Here is a 20,788-nt window from a genome sequence, read left to right as displayed (position 1 = left end):
TCTTGTGAGTACTTGTGCTTTGTTATTTCGGCTTTCGTGCTGCGTGTATTGTGCACTTGTTATTACGGGTCCCCGAATAGTGTATTGCGGGTCTCGTCCTGTGTATTTATTAGAGGTTTTACCTCTCTCTTTTGCTTAGGTTACATCCCTGTGTTGAAAGCATAAGCTACAGCTAGCTAGCACTACAGTGTAGGAAATGTGCTGAGTGGTTGACTCAAAGAGAGAGAAAGACAATAGTTGAATAGTTTTGAACAAGTTAATTCATTCAAAAATGAAGGTGAAGCAGCAAAGCGAGAGAGAAGGAGATATTTCATTGTATATTCTTTTCAGTTTCACTTATGCTTGCTAATGCAGATTATTTAGCCTACTCAACAACCTGACTCAAACAGAGATTAATTATATTTATGTTAGCTAGCAGGCTATGGCTATCCAACACTTCCAATTCAAGGTAAGCTTTCGGTTTTATAAGTGTGTTGCCACCAGGGCCTGCCAGGTTACTGCTAAACTGCTCGCTGTGTACTACTGTCTGATTGTACACATGGATTGGATTGTGGGTTTACTAATGCGTTAGTTCTAGTAGCTATGTTGACTATGACGTTAGCTAATAGGGTGACAACAATGTAGGCTGTGTGTAGTGGTTATGTTATGAATGTTTTGCTTGGAGAGTTTCTTTGGCCTGGTCAATGAAGTCCACAAGCGAAGGCAAAATGTGAGAGGAGGAGAGCGTGAAGATTTGATGATATTGTCTGTATGGCTACTAGGAAAGTGAACTCTGTGTGCGGGTGATCAGAGGTGTGTGTAATCATTTTGCCAGTTCTGTTGCAAAATATTTCTTAAATGGAAGCAAAGGGAACTAAACGGGATGGACCTATCTGAATTTGTCCAATAAAAACTCTTGCTTTAGTTACACAATGTAACATTTTGCAACTGTTTTGTACTTATATACACCCTAGATCAGCTAGATGCTGTCAAGAGTGTGCAAGGCGGTACTGAATGTGTCACTGTCTGTTACCTTGATTACTTCAATTTGTCTCTCGACCTGTGCACCTACGTTATAAACTTTCATTTGTAGACTAGGTTGTAGCAACCTCATGATGGGTATAGAGCAAATTTGAGTATCATGTAGTAGCCTAGACCGATCAATGTTACACTGACCTGGGTGAATGGGAATATGGATAACAGACAGTCATCCAATATTCTGTAATAAAAAAATGTCCATGCTCATAAAAAAATTACAAATTGTCCTCCCTAATCTTAAACAGCACCGACCGCCACTGATATATACAGTATATACCATATATACCGTATATACACTTCATATACACTGAGTATACAAAACATTAAGGAAACCTGCTCTTTCCGTGACATAAACTAACCGGGTGAATCCAGTTGAAAGCTATGATCGCTTATTGATTTTAAATCCACTTCAATCAGTGTAGATGAAGGGGAGGAGAAAAAGGTGGTGTTCCTAATGTTTGGTGTACTCAGTGTATACCCAGAAAGCCTACTATTTGGAACGCAAGTATCGGTATTCTGACAAATACCTATACTAGCGCACTACATACTTAAACTGCATACTCATTTTGGAGTTGGAGCTAGTATAATTTACTCAACTTTTCAGACTCAAGTGTTTGACAAAAGCTGATAAACAGATACATTGACACACTGTACCAAAAGGAATGAATGCCGGGAGTTAGATGACACATTCAAAGTACTATTTTCTAAATGTCACATACTATAAAACATTCTTTCTTCACAAACTATTTAGTACGCTAGTATGGGTATTCGGACACGGCCAGTGTCTGTGTGAGTCCTGCAGTCTGGCCAGTAATGCTGTAATATCTACAGGAGAATAAGAGGCCCTGGTGCTTGCAGGATGTATAAGGGGGCTGAGGCACCCACTGTTATTGTGCACTCGGCCGCTGGCACTGCCTCTGTCAGCGAGTGGCGTCGATCCGTGAACTTGCCATCTGGATTCCCCCACAAATCACATTAAAGTTTCAGGCCCAGGAATACATCAAGCTAAATGAATATTGGCTCCGGGGGCCGCAGACAGGTCTGATGGAGAAAAAGCCCTTCGCAATCCAACTCTTTGTGGTTAGATATGATCCATTCATCCCTCCCTCCCTCCCTCTCTCCCTTTCTCATCTACCCCTGATGGGCACTGGGACTGATGAGGTGGACAGACAGAATAGTGAATGGAGTATTCTGTCACAGAGGGAATACAAAGCAAGGTTACACAGTGGAAGTAAATGTGGTGAGCATACTGAGGCATAGAGCAGAGGGGAAAGGGAAAGGTGGATACCTACTGTTGTCAGTTGCACAACTGAATGCATTCAGCTAAAATGTGTCTTCCATATTTAACCCAACCCCTCTGAATCAGAGAGGTGCGGGGGGCTGCCTTAAATGACGTTCATGTCATCGGCGCCTGGGGAGCAGTTGTTGTTGAGGGTTAACTGTCTTGCTCAATGGCAGAACGGCACATTTTTCCACCTTGCCGGCTTGGGGATTCAAACCAAGGACCTTTGGGTTACTGGCCCAATGATCTTAACCGCTAGAAATCTGTGTATGCCTACAGTATGTACTACTACTGACAGACTTCGGGTCGAAACATTGCGCTCAGTAAAACTATGGGAGTGTTCAACAGTGTGCATGTACACTATCTATCTTTCTTTCATGCCTCTGCACTACTCTCATAGAGCTAGGTTGCACAGAGGTAGTAACTGAACTGTAGTAACCTAACTTAGAGATGCACATGGTTTCAGTTATTAGTCAGGTAACATGAAAGGAAAAGGATTAGTTAGTATTATAAGGAAACCCACCCACAGCTAGGTTTAATTCTTCACAATCTTTGGTTGCAAAAGATGAACTTTGATAAGTACACTTTGGGGTTTAGCTTCATGTATTAGGCTCATATCACTTTGGATCTTAAGACCTTCATTTACTTTGAAGCCACCCACCAGTTTTCAGTTTAGCTTTTCTTGTGTATTTAATGAACGGCATAATCATATTGATTCTCCTGCTGTTTATTTGCTGGCAAGATATCGTTAGATACAAAAATGTGTAAAAGTAGATGGCTGCACTGCACAAAATCTATTTGCATTTAATTTTGTGATTTTGAAGCCGGGTTTTCACGTTTGGGTAAAAAGCAAGTATGGGAACATAATTAGTACAATCACTCAACAGCACAATAACACATTACGTTATGGTCTCAGTTGCATATTTGCAGAGGCACTGTTTGCACTAACATCAAAGCTATAAAGATTAAATTGCCTTGCCAAGATGCGGTTTCATATGAGGAAGCAAAATCTATTTCATTTTTTCCAATCCAATGGCTTGTATTGCCAAGGATTTATTTCCAGCAATGAAGAGAAAGGGTTTTGACTTAGCTGTCAGAGCTTCTCTTCTATTAGATCCCTTGGGTGAGATATGGACGTGCTGGAAACTGAAAAGTATAAATACCTTGTCAGTTTTAAGTGTGAAGAAGGGCTTTCAGGCCAACCAACTTCCAGGTTACTAACGCTACGTCACTGCTAACATAAGAGGCAATTATCTATTAGCAGCATGTTGCCGAACCATATGCACACACACACACACACACACAAACACACACACACACACACACACACACACACACACACACACACACACACACACACACACACACACACACACAGGGAATAAATTACTGCTGTGTTAAATAAAACAAGACACAACAAGACAGCAGCCATCAATCACTGTTCCATTTTGTCACATCATGAGTTGACCTCCGGAGAAAGACAACTCAAAGTCAAAAATGGGCAAACTTTTAAACCAACTCTATAAACCCTGTTCAAAACTCATCAATAGACAGAATCTGTCATGACAAAAGTGCAACCTGCAAACCCCATCAGGGGCTTTCCTTATTGTTATAATTTGAGGTATACTGTATTGGTTTGAAGGTATAGACAAAAGAGTATTATAATGTACGTCTTCCACCTCCTATGAGGTGATGTAGTGCCGCTCTTGTCTGCTTACCGTTATAATTACAAGCAGGTTCGTTTTTGTGTGATGTCATTTTTCATGCCACTGAAACAATCCTTATTTTCCAAATGTACACTACCAGTCAAAAGTTTTTCAAAATGTTTGACTATTTTCTACATTGTAGAATAATAGTGAATACATCAAAACTATAAAACAACACATTGAATCTAAATATATTTTATATTTGAGATTCTTCAAAGTAGCCACGCTTTGCCTTGATGTCAGCTTTGCACACTCTTGACATTCTCTGAACCAGCTCATGAGGAATGCTTTTCCAACAGTCTTGATGGAGTTCTCACATTATGTTGAGCACTTGTTGGCTGCTTTTCCTTCACTCTGCAGTCCAACTCACCCCAAACCATCTCAATTGGGTTGAGGTCAAGTGATTGTGGAGGCCAGGTCATCTGATGCAGCACTCCATCACTCTCCTTGGTCAAATAGCCCTTACACAGCCTGGGGGTGTGTTTTGGGACATTGTCCTGTTGAAAAACAAATGATAGTCCCACTAAGTGCAAACCAGTGTCACCAGCAAAGCACCATCACACCTCCTCATCCATGCTTCACGGTGGGAACCACACATGTGGAGATCATCCGTTCACCTACTCTGTGTCTCACAAAGACACGGCGGTTGGAACCAAAAATGTCTAATTTGGACTCATCAGACCAAAAGACATTTCCACCGGTCTAATGTCCATTGCTCGTGTTTTTTGGCCCAGACAAGTCTCTTCTTATTATTGGTGTCCTTTAGTAGTGGTTTCTTTGTAGCAATTCAACCATGAAGGCCTGATTCAAGCAGTCTCCTCTAAACAGTTGATGTTGAGATGTGTCTGTTACTTGAACTCTGTGAAGCATTTATTTGGGCTGCAATTTCTGAAGCTGGTAACTCTAATGAACTTATCCTCTGAAGCAGAGATAACTCTAGGTCTTCCTTTCCCGTGGCTGTACTCATGAGAGCCAGTTGTATTATAGCGCTTGATGGTTTTTGCGACTGCACTTGAAGAAACTTGAAAAGTTTAACTAACCTTCATGTTTTAAAGTAATGATGGACTGTCATTTATCTGTGCTTATTTGAGCTGTTCTTGCCATAATATGGACTTGGTATTTTACCAAATAGGGCTGTCTTCTGTATACCACCTCTACCTTGTCATAACATAATGGATTGTCCTATGGCTAGAAAGAAGCTTGTTCAGGCCACTTTTCTCCCTGTAATTGATTATGGTGACTTGTTGTATATGCATGCAGCCTCTTCCATCTTACAGAGACTGGACTCTGTTTATCATGCATCCTTGCGCTTTATTACAAATGCCAAGCCACTCCCACCATTGCACATTGTACCAAATGGTAGTTTGGGCGTCACTTTATATGCGCAGAAAGATACATTTGTATGTGTTCATCTACAAAGCCCTTTTGGGTACACGCCCTCTTTACCTCTGTAGTCGGGTCTCCTTCACCACCAGCAGTTACCATACCCGGTCTGCTAGGTGGTTGCTACTTAAAGTCCCCAGGACATTCACAGTATGAGACAAGACTGCCTTCTCTTCTTGTGCACCAGACGCATGGAATAATCTACAGTCCAGCTACAGTATATATGTTAGTGCCACTGAATGAATTTAAAATATTGATGGGATTCTCTGTTACAGAGGAGTGTAAATGCTTTTTTAAGGCTGGATCATGTGGTTGTATTGTTGTATGTTTTAATTCTGTAATGTATTGGTTGTTGCTGCCTTCTTGGCCAGGAGACTCTGGGTCTCAATGGGCTTTTCCTGGTTAAATAAAGGTTAAATACATTTTAAAAAATGCATTAAGAAGGAAAGAAATTCCACAAATGAACTTTTATTAAGGCACACCTATTAATTTAAATGCATTCCAGGTGACTACCTTTTGAAGCTGTTTGAGAGAATGCCAAGAGTGTACAAAGCTGTCATCAAGACAAAGGGTGGCTACTTTGAAGAATCTCACATATTTTGGTTAACACTTTTTTGGCTTCTACATGATTCCATATGTGTTATTTCATAGTTGTGATGTCTTCACTATTATTCTACAATGTAGGAAATTGTAAAAATAAATAAATAAACAAATAAAAACAATTTAATGAGTAGGTGTGTCCAAACTTTTGACTGGTACTGTATAAAATTGTATTTGAACTGAATGTTTGACCAGCAGACACGTGTCAGTGAAGATGTGGTTTGAAGATACCAACCTCCCCTTTCAAAACAATGTCATAGAAATGATTTCCCTTTGTGTTCCAGGTCTCCAGGTCATCTTTCCAGAGTACCTCCAGGAGAAGTTTGTTCAGTCGGCTCTGAGCTACATCATGTGTAATGGGGAGGGGGAGTACATCTGCCGGAACAGCCAGTGTATCTGCATGTGTGCTGACGAGTACCCACAATGCAACTGTCCTATCACCGACATCCAGATCATGGAGAACACCCTGCTTGGGCAGGCGGAGTCCTGGGCCACCTCTTACAAGGACTTTGAGAACTCAGGTAAGCAGATTCTAGTTTACTGTAAGTCTTGTTAGATTACTGTACAGTCTACTATAGTTTTATTCAGCCATGTGTCTTCATCCACAAACACTATGGTTGTGGTAAGTGATGTTACTGTTGAGTATTGTATTCAGTAATTTGTTATTGAACAGCAATTTATTGTTATTTTAGCCCCTTCCATCAACTATATTTCTAAAGTAAGGAATAAATAATAAGATATTTGCCTTAGATTCAGGTTAAAATAACGAATATAGCAAGAAAAAGGATACGAAATTATAAGGATATCCCATGACAATTATGACTACAGGACCATTTGCATATGGACCTCAGCTAGGCACTAATGACCGGTCTGAAGCCAGGGCTACTTCCACTGATCTGTCCTCAAACAGAACACCAGATGCAGGTCTTTACAGCATCCAATATCCACAGCAAACAGTGATATAATGGTATATCCACTGACAGTCAGCTCTAAATTCAGCTGTTTTTTATTCAGGTGTTGTCATTTTACGTGAGTCACCTTCCATAGAATACACCACATAAAGCGTGCATGGTCTTGGAGCCAATCTGCAATAAAGTGTGGTATGAATAATTCAGCAGCCATTTTAACGCCTTCTGTTTTAGAAGAAGGCACTAGCAGTTAATTGTAACAGTCAATTCTCTCTACCCCCCTCAGCCAGGTTTCACTAAGCATGCCACAGGCTAAATGTGTATGAGGAGCCATTGTCACTCAGTCACATAGGGAAGCCACCCACCATGCAATCAGTACAGGCCCATGCGTGAACCCAAGGGTGAAACAATAACTTCTGTAGATTTTCGATGCAGCATTAATGTGAGATGAACCCACTGTATTAAACATTTTGCAAAATAGAACATGCAACCTTGTAAGATGTGTTTGTGTGTGTGTGTGTGTGTGTGTTAAGGGTAATGGTATTGATTTGTGACTATTTGGTGTGTGGGTGTGACTATTTGGTGTGTGTGTGTGTGTACATTTGTGTGTGTGTACATGCGCTTGTATACACGTGTGTATGTGTGTGAGCCTTTGTGTGTTGAACATGTGTCTCGAGAAGCAAGCAATTCGTCAAAATGGATGGCGTCATTATAAAACCATTACAATTAAAACGCAATCTGCATCGTTTCAGTTTCGGAAACCCCATCAACAAGCCACCATATTCCACATGCCTAGCGAATGACCCATATAGCGGGCGGTTATGTCTGGCCACACAAATATTCACACACATACTCAGTCACATCCCCTGCCTCATCCCCTACTGATCAAGTCAGAATAGTAATGTACAGAGGATGGTTCGGGATACTCCCAAAGGGAGTCGCTCAGTATCCACCTGACGGGGCTCATACTTATATATTATTAACAAGTAATAAAAGGAGACAAATAAACCCTGACAGCCATACATATATATTTATATATTATAGAGGACACAAACTGAGTTTGAGTCGCCCAAGGTCATTGGCTGCTGAAGAGATTTCGAAGATGAAGTGCATACAGTATCGGATAGCCATTTTTTAAATGATAAAACGGTGTATTCCCATTTAAAGGTAGACTCAGCGATTTGACTCAAATGCAGAAAGTACATTTATGCAACAACTAAAAGTGTTGATGCGCGACCCACTGGGCACAGACATCAGTTCAATGTTTAGTTTTGACTTGGTTGAGTTGTCAATTAACGTGAAATCAACAAAAAATGTCACCATGTCATTGGATTTAAGATAAAAGTTGGGTGAATAAGAGACGAAATTCAACGTTGATTCAACGTCCTCACATATACTTGTTGGCTTGGAATGATGTGAAACAATGTTGATTCAACCAGTCTACCTTTAACGGGAGTATTTTGTTTGATCAGATGTGCTATTATCATAAATGCCAATGGTGTTTTGTTTGCTTGATTCAAGGCGTGTAATGCATCATGATGCACTCAAGCTTTGTTGTTCAGGAAAACAACACCTGAGAACAGAATGCACAGGAAGGAGGCTGATCCAAGGTTGCTCTGACAACAGACAGTCCTTGTCTGTGTCCCGCAAGATCTCTTAATCACCCTCCTTTCCTCTCCCTCCTCCAGATGAGTTTAAGTCATTCCTGAAGAGGCTGCCCTCCACCCACTTCCTGCCGGTCAGCAGTGTCCACCTTCTGTGGGGCAGTGACTGGGACCTGCAGGCCCGCTACCGCCTGCTCCAGAGCTCCCTGGAGACCCAGAGGCTCAAGATCCAGCGCACCGCCCGCAAGCTCTTTGGCCTCAGCATCCGCTGCCACCACAACCCCAACCACCAGATGCCTAGGGAGAGGTGGGTCTAAGAAGCAGTAAAATGCATTATGTAACCCTGCTGCATTGTGTTGTAATGTGTTGTTTTGATGATGCAGAATGTTGGTGCCAACGCTGTGGACCATGGTATCACGGAAGGTAACTTAGAAATGTGAATAAACTGCAACCAAGGTGACAAAATTAATCTGTGAGAGAACTCTGTTAGGTAGGGGATTTTCTGTATTTCGTCTCAGTAATGCCTGTTGAAGTACTGTATTTTGAAAACATTATGATACAGTACATAATGCATTTTTACTTTGAATTTTCTGGCTCTTATAGTTCTGTCCATGAAATCATGGAAACGCCCAATGAACCCTAGTCTTACCTAGTATTTCACAATGCAGGATGAAAAATAATCTAACCGCTGGAGCTCTCTGGCCGGGTCAGTGCACAATGTGCCATCACCTACTGTGACTGCAGATAGCACGCTTTGCTGCACAAATGGCACAGTGTTAATGCTAATCCAGTCTGAAATGCATTCTAAAATGGAGTCATTCCACCCCATAATATACCAGACAACATGGAGAAAAATAACACACTAAATACCAGATGAAAAAAATGATGTTACATCTGCGTGGAATGTCAATATACAAATATAAACAGGGAAAATCCTCAAAATATTCAGTTATGTGGTTAAGGAACGCACAGCTGTCAACTGTCACTAAGGTAGAAGGAACACACCCACGCTAGGATGCAAGCTTTGGCAAAGGGTTTGTTCAGAGGTGTTATCAAAGCGGTGCAGTGCACAATCCGTGCTCGGCAGAGCACACATCAAGGACGCCTGACGGCACTGTGGAGAGAAACTGTGTTTGTTTATTTGTTTCTATATATGTGTGTGTGTTTATGTGTGAGTGATTGATTGTGTGTGTGTGCGTGTGCTCATGCATCCATGTCAGTGAGAGATGCACTGTGCCAATAGGCATCCTCCTTTCAGACCAGTAACCACATCAGTGTTACTCTTTGATACCACCAATGCAGCGTAAACTAAACATACTGACATACTAGTGTTTGTAATGTTTCCTCTGGAGACATACAGTAAACAGGGCTGAAATGACGAATGTGGAGTCCCTTGCTGTGGGGCTCAGTTCAAGGCACAGGTTTAACAATTAGTGTTTATATGTAAGCATACATTATCAGGTGGGTTTTCTATGTACTCCCACAGCTGTTAGGATGGGTTAAAGTGATATCTCCTTCCGAATTCCATGTATATCTGCGTGCAATATAGTGAAATGTTACTCTATTTAAAAAGCACACATATCCACACGACCACCATTACATATAGTACAGTAGTACTAGAAGCAGTAGACCTTGTTGTCCTGCTGCTCAGAGTTGAGCTGAGGCCCTAGCCTCTCTGGTGGCATGGCCTTTGCCCTGAAGGGCCGAGTTGGAGAGAGAGAAGACTGCCTGTGACAGCCCAGAAATCCTTACTACTGATCTACTTCCCACCGACGGGACACACGCCTATAATTATAGAAAGCAAGCCTCCTTCGGTCCCAATTGGATTCTGGCAGTGGAGAGCCTTGACAACTGCAGGAACAATAGGAACCAAGTCTCTCTAGGGCTGGAGGGGGTTCCTCCACAGTTTGACCCTACTGTGGAAGGCTACTTAGCTTAAGACCTGCAGGAGGAAACGCAGGGTGGACTTTGATGGCGGTGGCTTGATCTCAGGCTGCTCCCCGTAGTCTAATTACACATTTGCTTTTATAGCGATAATCACTGTTACACAATCCACAGGCAATCTACAGGCATGGCTGGACCGTACCCTTTTAAACATTCATGGTGTTTTCACAGGTGTAATGAGTGGAATATTCCAAGTAGTTAGAGTAGAGTAGAGCCTCAGCGTTGGTTTCTTTTAAACATGCTGTGCTACTGGATGTACTGCATAACTAGGACCAGCAGATTTTTATGGCTGTGTGTTTTTACTGGGAAAAACTCTGGGTTCTATGTTTTTCCTGGTCATGTGGACAAGAAAGAGTCATGCCTTAATGCATTACCAGATGACTATACAACCAGTGGGGTAAAGTACTTAAGTAAACATACTTTAAAGTACTACTTAAGTCATTTTTTGGCGTATCTGTACTTTACCTTACTATTTACATTTTTTTTTACATCTTTTACTTCACTACATTCCTAAAGAAAATAATGCACTTTTTACTCCGTACATTTATTCTGACACCCAAAGGTACTCATTACATGTTGAATGTTTAGCAGGACAGGAAAATGGTCCAATTCATATACTTATCAAGAGAACATCGATGGTCACCCCTACTGCCTCTGATCTGGAGGACTCACTAAACACAAATGCTTTGTTTGTAAATGATGTGTGAGTGTTGGAGTGTGCCCCTGGCTATCCGTCAATTTAAACTTTTACTTTTGATACTTACATATATTTAAAACCAAATACTTTTAGACTTTTGTTCAAGTGGTATTTTACCAGGTGAATTTCACTTTTACTTGAGTCATTTTCTAGTAATCTATCTCTATGACAATTGAGGACTTTTCCCACCACTGTATACAACCATGAGCTGTGTGCATAAGTCATATTTTCATTGGATTTAGCTTGAGGTAAATAAAGGAAAGTATGGTGCGTATTATTAATATTATTCAAGCCTGGTTGCCATTTCATGAATGCATGCGTGCGGCATACCTCTAAGATACATGTGGTATTCAGACAAAAAAACGACTGTAATTAAATGAGTAATCAATGTGTGGTGGCCGTCTCTACATATGAAAGGCCTCTGTCCCTCACTGTTGGCTAGCTCTAATTGCCCTCATCTGTCATCAGCCTGTAGCTGATAAACTGGGAGTTGAACAAACTTGCATTAGAAAATCACCCGATGTGTTGCAAGGTAGGCTTAGCTCCACCTGCCTCACATTGTCTTACACCCACTCACCTATCACAAATGTGAGCTCTCTAGGCAGGGAAACATATGGAATGTGCCTGTGCAGAGCTATAGCAGACGTGCCAGGGGTTTATAGCTAGAAGCTCTTCTCAAACAGAGAGTGATTAATGGTGACGCATATAAAATAGCATAACTCCCAGCAAAGTAATCGGCATCCATGTTTATGTATCAAAGTAATTATTCATGGGCAGACTTTAGCATGTTAACAGATTTGACTGTACTCTATATATTATTTAGCAGTAATTGCTATAGACGTTGACAGGGTTATGGTTGTCAAGATATGTCTGGTACATAACTCCCTTTCATAAGAACGTCTATCAATAATGAAATCACAGGCTATTTTTGTCATCCAACATAGTGTTTCTATTAGTGCATTATCACATTCAATCATCGGTATCAACAAATATCTCTCTCTGTATTTCTCTCATTCTATCTCTCTCTGTTTCTTTTTCCCTCGTTCCCCCAAACAGAAGGGGTCTTGTGATAATGTATGTCATCTGCGCTGAGCACCAGAACTGTCTGATGCCCTATTACAAACACAGAGATTGTGCTGTGATTCGTGAAAACAAACAGCATTCATTCCTACTCGTTTCGATCTCATTCCCTGTGGCAAACTCAACCCAGACACTTGTTTTGGAGGGAAAAAAAATAAGGAAAAATAAAACTACCAGCATGATGCTCTCAAACTGCATATTGAGGGAAGCAGTTATATGATGGAACATATTTTATTCCGGTGTTTCAGATCACATAAAACTGTAGTTATTGCAGATAAATTCAAGGGGGAATATATATGGAATAATATGGATTATGCCTGCCTCTCGTACGTAAATGAAAAGATAATAAAACTAATAGGAATGGTTTAATCTTTGTGGCGTAAACCTCTGCAAAACTTTTCAAATGTATTTTGTGTTGTCATTTGCAGCAAACATTTCTCACAAGTCCAATAAGTACCTGAGTGCACAAAAAACGGAGGACTATTTTAAAGATCTCATACCTTGTGTGTTGTGTCAATGACAGAGGACTCTTTTGTGTTCTTTGAACTTTTGGAGACAAACCGACTGCATTAAAAACCTGTTTATACATTTTGTCATTCAACTTTCGTTGTTTAGTCATGGTGCTTTACGCCTGTTGTGACATATATTGCATTATTTTATTGCTGGTTATTACACCTACATAAGTGTCAAAACCCAATATTTTGCCCTGCCAAGAAGTTTCCTTTCGTTTGAAAGTTTGTTTTCTAAATCCTTTGTTGATGTTATAATGAAGTCTTTTACAGTCATGTTTTTTTTCATCCTATTTTTAATAACTTGTAGAAAACACACTATGACACTGTCATGAAGCATTATGACCATCATCATCATACAAGCCAGATAGGCCTATCACGCACATGCCCTTATATCAGTCACCAGTCAAAAAGAGGGTTTCTTGTCCTGCTCCTGAAATCTGCTCCTGCATTCATCCCAGTCCTCAGCAACAGAACATTAGGGTAGGTGCATGTCGAACATCAATGTGTGCTCAATAACAATAATCATTTAACATGGTCAATTTCCAAAAACTTGATATAACATAAACATACTGTTGACACATAGGCTAGGGTGTAATGGAATGTTATGCCTTGTGTGGTAGGTTTTATGGGTTTTGACACTCTTATGTAGGTGTCATAACCAGCCATAAAATAACACAATATATGTCAGAACAGGTCTAAATACATGTGTCATGACAGTGTTATGACCATATTATAACAGGTTGCGACAAGTTATGTCAGCTGTTATGACGCTGGGTGTCAAGTAAATTGTTACCCTTTCATCAATCTCCTCCGTTTTTCTTGTCCTGTGAAATATTATATTCAAGGTTCTTCTCAAGATTCAAGATGCTCTTACATGAGCACTGGAACCTATTTTTCCGTCCAACAGAATAGTCATTGGCTTTGTACTTATGTCCTGTAGAGATACTAGTGGGGTGAATATGTGGCTGTGAACAAAAGCTTTACTTTCTCAAAGTGCATCTTAGAGTCAGTGTTCTGGGACATGCATTCAGCCGTGTCTTTGTTATTTCACAATGTTACTCTTATCTTTTGATACTCCTCTCTTCAGTTACGGAGATAAAGGAACTTTTATCAGGGTAGGACTGATCCAAGGACATATCCAAGATTGCCTTGAAAGTACATCGCTTTATGTCAGTTTAACCAGTCTTCAAAAAATTATGGAGTCAGGTTTATGCAAGAATTGCTAAGGAAAGACGAAATGTTAAATGGATTCAAATATATTTCTCACAACTCAATTTGTTCAAAATCAGTATTAACTCAAAAGTAAAACTTGATCAAATCACTTTTGGGAAGCTGTCTAATTATAATTTTGTAAATAATCCTCAAAGTACCAGTTACATATCCTTCAACCTAAACTCAGCAAAAAAAGAAACGTCCCTTTTTCAGGACCCTGTCTTTCAAAGATAATTAGTAAAAATCCAAATAACTTCACAAATCTTCATTGTAAAGGGTTTAAACACTGTTTCCCATGATTGTTCAATGAACCATAAACAATCAATGAACATGCACCTGTGGAACGGTCGTTAAGACACTAACAGCTTACAGACGGTAGGCAATTAAGGTCACAGTTAAAACTTAGGACACTAAAGGGGCTTTTCTACTGACTCTGAAAAACACCTAAAGAAAGATGCCCAGGGTCCCTGCTCATCTGCGTGAACGTGCCCTAGGCATGCTGCAAGGAGGCATGAGGACTGCAGATTTGGCCAGGGCAATAAATTGCAATGTCCGTACTGTGAGACGCCTAAGACAGCGCTACAGGGAAACAGGATGGACAGCTGATCGTCCTCGCAGTGGTAGACCACGTGTAACAACATCTGCACAGGATCGGTACATCCAAACATCACACCCGGAATGCACAATTCCTCCATCAGTACGCAGACTGTCCGCAATAGGCTTAGAGAGGCTGGACTGAGGGCTTGTAGGCCTGTCGTGAGGCAGGTCCTCACCAGACACCACCGACAACCGTCGCTGGACCAGACAGGACTGGCAAAAAGGGCTCTTCACCGACGAGTCGCGGTTTTGTCTCACCGGGGTGATGGTCGGATTCGCGTTTATCCACGAGGGAATGAGTGTTACACCGAGGCCTGTACTCTGGATCGATTTGGAGGTGGAGGGTCCATCATGGTCTTGGGCGGCGTGTCACAGCATCATCGGACTGAGCTTGTTGTCATTGCAGGCAATCTCAACGCTGTGCGTTTCTGTGAAGACATCCTTCTCCCTCATGTGGTATCCTTTCTGCAGGCTCATCCTGACATGGCCCTCCAGCATAACAATGCCACCAGCCATACTGCTCGTTCTGTGCATGATTTCCTGCAAGACAGGAATGTTACTGTTCTGCCATGGCCAGCAAAGAGCCCAGATCTCAATCCCATTGAGAACGCCTGGGACCTGTTTGATTGGAGGGTGAGGGCTTGGGCCATTCCCCCCCAGAAATGTCCAGGAACTTGCAGGTGCCTTGGTGGAAGAGTGGGGTAACATCTCACAGCAATAACTGGCAAATCTGGTCCAGTCCATGAGGAGGAGATGCACTGCAGTACTTAATGCAGCTGGTGGCCACACCAGATACTGACTGTTACTTTTGATTTTGACTGCCCCTTTGTTCAGGGGCACATTATTCAATTTATGTTAATCACATCTGTGGAACTTGTTCGGTTAATGTCTCAGTTGTTGAATCTTGTTATGTTCATACAAATATTTACACATGTTAAGTTTGACAGTGAGAGGATGTTTTTTTGCTGTTTATTTCATATCCCATAGGAGCAAAAGTAATTTGGGTCTGTAGAGTGTCTCCTCTGTCCCCTTCCCTGGCCCTACCCATGGCTCATTTTGGGATGGCTTGGGGCTCTCTGGCCTGTCAAGCACTAGGTCACCCATCACCGTTACCATGCTAGTTCATTTGCATGTCAGGCTAACCTTCAGCTCATCCTCTCCAGTCTCTCCTAGAAAAACACCCTCATCTCACAGTAGAAAGTTTCAGTACTACCAAGATGACAGAAAGGGATGCCTGAGGGGGAATAAGTGACACAATTTGCATAGGAAATGATGCTGCCATCCCGCGAGGGAAATAAAGGAATTATGCCTTTGAGGAATACATTATCCCCTCCACAGACTAGACCGTAACAAACAGTAGCAGGCTGTGGCAGTGGCAGTGGAGGTTAATCCTCAGTTTAACACTGAATTTGTGCTTGCTAAACGGTCCTTATTAATGGTGCATTTTATCCCTGTGTCTCCGCTCCCCAATTTGTTCTATTCCCCCCTCGATCACTCTGGCTCTGACACTTTCTTTCTTTCTTTCTTTCTTTCTTTCTTTCTGTCTTTCTTTCTTTCTTTCTTTCTTTCCATTCTCCAGGTCTGTGATGCAGTGGCTGAACAGGGTCCAGTCCTTCCTCTACTGCAATGAGAACAGTTTCTGGGGGACCTTCCTGGAGAGCCAGAGGATGTGCGTGTGCCACACGGGTATCACCCTATGCCAGCGACCCATCCCATGTATCATTGGGGGCAACAACAGCTGTGCCATGTGCAGCCTGGCCAACATCTCCCAGTGCGGCTCCTGCAACAAGGGGTACAAGCTGTACCGAGGCCGCTGTGAGCCCCAGAACGTGGACTCAGAACGCAGCGAGCAGTTCATCAGCTTCGAGACCGACCTGGACTTCCAAGACCTGGAGCTCAAGTACTTGCTCCAGAAGATGGACTCGCGCCTCTACATCCACACCACCTTCATAAGCAACGAGATCCGCCTGGAGACCTTCTTTGACCCACGGTGGCGCAAGCGCATGTCCCTGACACTGAAGAGCAACAAGAACCGGATGGACTACCTCCACATGATCATTGGGCTCTCCATGAAGATCTGCCAGATGCGCAACAGCAGCATTGACCCCATGTTCTTTGTTTACGTGAACCCGTTCAGCGGCAGCCACTCAGAGGGCTGGAGCATGCCCTTCGGCGAGCACGGCTACCCGCGCTGGGAGAAGACGAGGCTGGGGAACTCCCAGTGCTTCAATTGGACCCTGCTGCTGGGCAACCGGTGGAAGACCTTCTTTGAGACGGTGCACATCTACCTACGAAGCCGCGCCAAGGTGCCCACTGGGTTACGAAATGACACGGGCCAGGGTCCCGTGGACCTGTCCGACCCCAACAAGCGCCAGATCTACATCAAGATCTCCGACATCCAGGTGTTTGGTTACAGCCTGCGCTTCAACGCTGACCTGCTCCGCAGCGCCGTGCAGCAGGTGAACCAGTCGTACACCCAGGGGACCCAGTTTTACTCCTCCTCCTCCGTCATGCTCTTGTTGCTGGACATTAGGGAGCGGATTAACCGCCTGGCCCCTCCAGTGGCACCCGGGAAACCCCAGCTGGACCTGTTTTCCTGTATGCTGAAACACAGGCTCAAGCTGAACAACAGCGAGATGATCCGGGTCAACCACGCCTTGGACATGTACAACACAGAGATACTGAAACAATCAGATCACCTAACTACCAAACTCTGCTGAGATACAGTAAACAATCAAACAAAAAAAGAGCAAACAGACACTACAAATATAACTGTTTGGGGATATTCCTTTTTATTTTTTTCCTTTTTGGACCTTTTTGTTCTGCCTTTTGATGTATTATTAAAACTTTGTAATTGTAATTGTTAAAATGAAACTCAAAAAGGCAGTGATGAAGCCTTTTAGTTGGATAAAGAAGAAGATTAATGAAAACCACTTTAAAGACTGTACCATATTTTGTCCCAGCATGTCTGTCATTTCCTGAAAGAGCATAAAGAGAAAAAATAAGAAAAACAATGAAATCCATCTCCTGGTGACAAAGAGGCCTTTATTTTAGTCTGAGGGAACAAAGGTTATATCTGAAACTGCCATTATTTACTGAGTAAAACATTTTTAAAGATATAATGAAGTTGCATAAGGGCAGACCAGATATCATCCTTTTATTTCAGTTAATATGCTTTATCAAGAAGCAAAATATTACAAACATGTAAAATGACAGTTTAATACAGTATGAAGGCATTCATACATTTTATGGGTAAATAGCCCAGCAAGCAAATACTCTAAGCATTAGCTATATAGTCTCTTTATAACATTAAATACTCATGACAAGTCTGCATCCCTCTCTTTGTGAAGTAAGGTTTAAGGCACTTTGTTGCTGTACTTAAAGCATAGGCACACGACCGGGGCAGCGCATTTCATGTCAAATAACAGAAACCAGCTGTTTATATATGTGTATACCTTTATTTAGCTTGATGCTTATTGCTGTTCGTTAATTGAATGTGTCATTTGAGAGTGAGTGAATCCAGTCTAAGCTGAAACTTATCTTTGGGCACTACCTCCCGTGCTTGAAATTCTACAGGCATTTCTCATGAGGTTTCTTCTGGTGCCTGAGTGCATAATCGTGGTCTGAAGATGAACAATCAATGCTATTTCGTACAGCTTTGCAAAACGTACACCTTGTGACTGCTGATGTGTCAAGCTTTTCGGCACCAAGAGCAAATTTGAGCATCGATCATTCGCGTACATCTGCAACAGACACCATGAAAGCCATACATTTCCCTGAGGTACACATAAGACATGGAAAGTCCCGTGGTCCATTTTTCTAAAACATGAAAAATGTCCCATTCATGTATTTTATGTTGTCGTTTCCCCCAAATTCATTTCAATTGGAGGATAACACAGTGGACAGAGAGAGTGTATTCTCTGGGATTATGGGATGACATTGTAAAGCCATTGGCTTTCTATTTCTACTAACTAGAGTGAACCCACATGGGAAACAGTTATATAAAAGCTTCAAATACTTCTGTTCATTTTAATCTGTAAATCTACTTTCTATTTTATGTACTTTTTTTTATGCCAAGTTGGATCTTAACTTTGAATGACCATGCAAATCAGATTGAACCCTCTGACAAAAGGTTGTTTAATCTTTCTAGTCATACTTTATTGAAAGCACTGACATGACGTTCGTTTATAGCTATATATAGCTACATAAACTAAACATAGTATCAAACATCATACTATCTCAGAACTGTCAAGGAACACTACCTACGTTATTATTGTTATTATTATTAGTAGTAGTAGTATTATTAAGTGCCTGTTACCTATCCCTTTAACATATTTAGAGGAGGGAAATTGCTCTTAGTTTAGTTACTGTATACAGTAAAAACACATTACCACACAAGATAAAGACATTCAAAAGAATTCAGCAAATCAGACCACATCAATGCAGATATGTCCCTCATTTCTCAGCCTGAGATACATGTTTTCTAGCTAAAGCCCTGCTGGTTTGTGCATGTGGTTAAATGACCCATCATCAAGAGATTGAAGTCTCAATTTCCTGACACTATCTCTCCTATGTACATTATACCTGTAAATAGCAACTTAGTGTTGGTATAGTTATAACATCAAAGACTACTTAAATCATAGTAATTCCAAGAGAACAAAAGAGGCCATTATTAATGAGAATACCCACAATACCGTTGGTGTGCTATTGAACAAATTTCAAATACACTCCATTCTTAAGTGAATTACTTCATTATGAATATCAGAGAGGGGTGGCAATTTCTGACGTTTTTAATCAAAGTACACTACCATTCAAAAGTTTGGGGTCACTTAGAAATGTCCTTGTTTTTGAAAGAAAACCTTTTTTTTGTCCATTAAAATAACATCAAATGGATCAGAAATACAGTGTAGACATTGTTAATGTTGTAAATGACAATTGTTGTTGGAAACGACTGGTTTTCAATGGAATATCTTCTAGGCAGAGTTGCAAAGAAAAAGCCATATCTCAGACTGGCCAATGAAAAGAAAAGATTAAGATGGAGGAACTCTGCCTAGAAGGCCAGCATCTCGGAGTCGCCTCTTCACTGTTGATGTTGAGACTGGTGTTTTGCAGGTACTAGTTAATGAAGCTGCCAGTTGAGGACTTATGAGGCATCTGTTTCTCAAACTAGACACTCTAAAGTACTTGTCCTCTTTCTATACTGTTTACAGCCAGTTTGCGCTGTTCTGTAAAGGGAGTAGTACACAGCGTTGTACGAGAACTTCAGTTTCTTGGCAGTTTCTCGCATGGAATAGCCTTAATTTCTCAGAACAAGAATAGACTGATGAGTTTCAGAAGAAAGTTCTTTGTTTCTGGCCATTTTGAGCCAGTAATCGAACCGTCAAATCCTGATGCTCCAGATACTCAACTAATCTGAAGAAGGCCAGTTTTATTGCTTCTTTAATCAGAACAACAGTTTTCAGCTGTGCTAACATAATTGCAAAAGGGTTTTATAATGATCAATTAGTCTTTTAAAATTATAAACTTGTATTAGCTAACACAACGTGCCATTGGAACACAGGAGTTATGGTTGCTGATAATAGGCCTCTGTACGCCTATGTAGATATTCCATTAAAAATCAGCTCTTTCCAGCTACAATAGTCATTTACATCATTAACAATGTATATGGTGTATTTCTTATCAATTTTAAGTTATTTTAATGGACATAAATGTGTTTTTCTTTTTTTTAAAGGGCTTTTTTAAATGACCCCAAACTTTTGAACAGTAGTGTGTACCATATGAAATATGAGTTCGTTTTGACCATGGCATTAATGAAACAAGCACACATTTGCTTTATCAGCATAACATCCCTGCAATGTCGCAAATACCCATGGATACATTTGATTGAATATACAACTCCTAATACCTTGCCTATGTAATTTTTGCTGTTATGTTGAAATCATTATATCAGCTTATTTCAAATGAATGTTTCATATAATAATCAATTTCTCATTAAAAGGCTATATTTATGTGGAATAGCATTTATTTATTTATGTATATATATATATATATATATATATATATATATATATATATATATATATATATATATATATATGAAAAACTCTCTATTAAGATTCTCACAGACAACACCTACACAGAACCTCATTCAACCCTTGTGGGCAGTGCTGAAAACAAGGACTAGTTGTTATGATGTAACTGTAAATTAGCATTTGATTGAAGGTTTTTATTTTTGGTGGGATTGGT

At 41.0% G+C, this 20,788-nt stretch overlaps 1 protein-coding gene across 1 annotated transcript in view; it reads left to right on the top strand.

Moving 5' to 3' along the window:
• LOC110509819 (BMP/retinoic acid-inducible neural-specific protein 1) overlaps positions 1-20,557 on the top strand; it is a 120,715-nt gene extending 100,158 nt beyond the window's left edge. Inside the window, exons 6-8 of the mRNA XM_021590941.2 lie at positions 6,273-6,509; positions 8,585-8,807; positions 16,122-20,557. Coding sequence (XP_021446616.2) covers positions 6,273-6,509; positions 8,585-8,807; positions 16,122-17,262 — 1,601 coding nt within the window. The 3' untranslated portion in view covers positions 17,263-20,557. The remainder of the gene's footprint in view (positions 1-6,272; positions 6,510-8,584; positions 8,808-16,121) is intronic.
• The last annotated feature ends 231 nt before the right edge of the window (positions 20,558-20,788 follow it).

This window comes from Oncorhynchus mykiss, chromosome Y (assembly GCF_013265735.2).
Source record: "Oncorhynchus mykiss isolate Arlee chromosome Y, USDA_OmykA_1.1, whole genome shotgun sequence".
Taxonomy (NCBI): domain Eukaryota; kingdom Metazoa; phylum Chordata; class Actinopteri; order Salmoniformes; family Salmonidae; genus Oncorhynchus; species Oncorhynchus mykiss.
The sequence above is the reverse complement of the archived record's forward strand: the minus strand, read 5'-3'. Positions and strand labels throughout refer to the sequence as shown.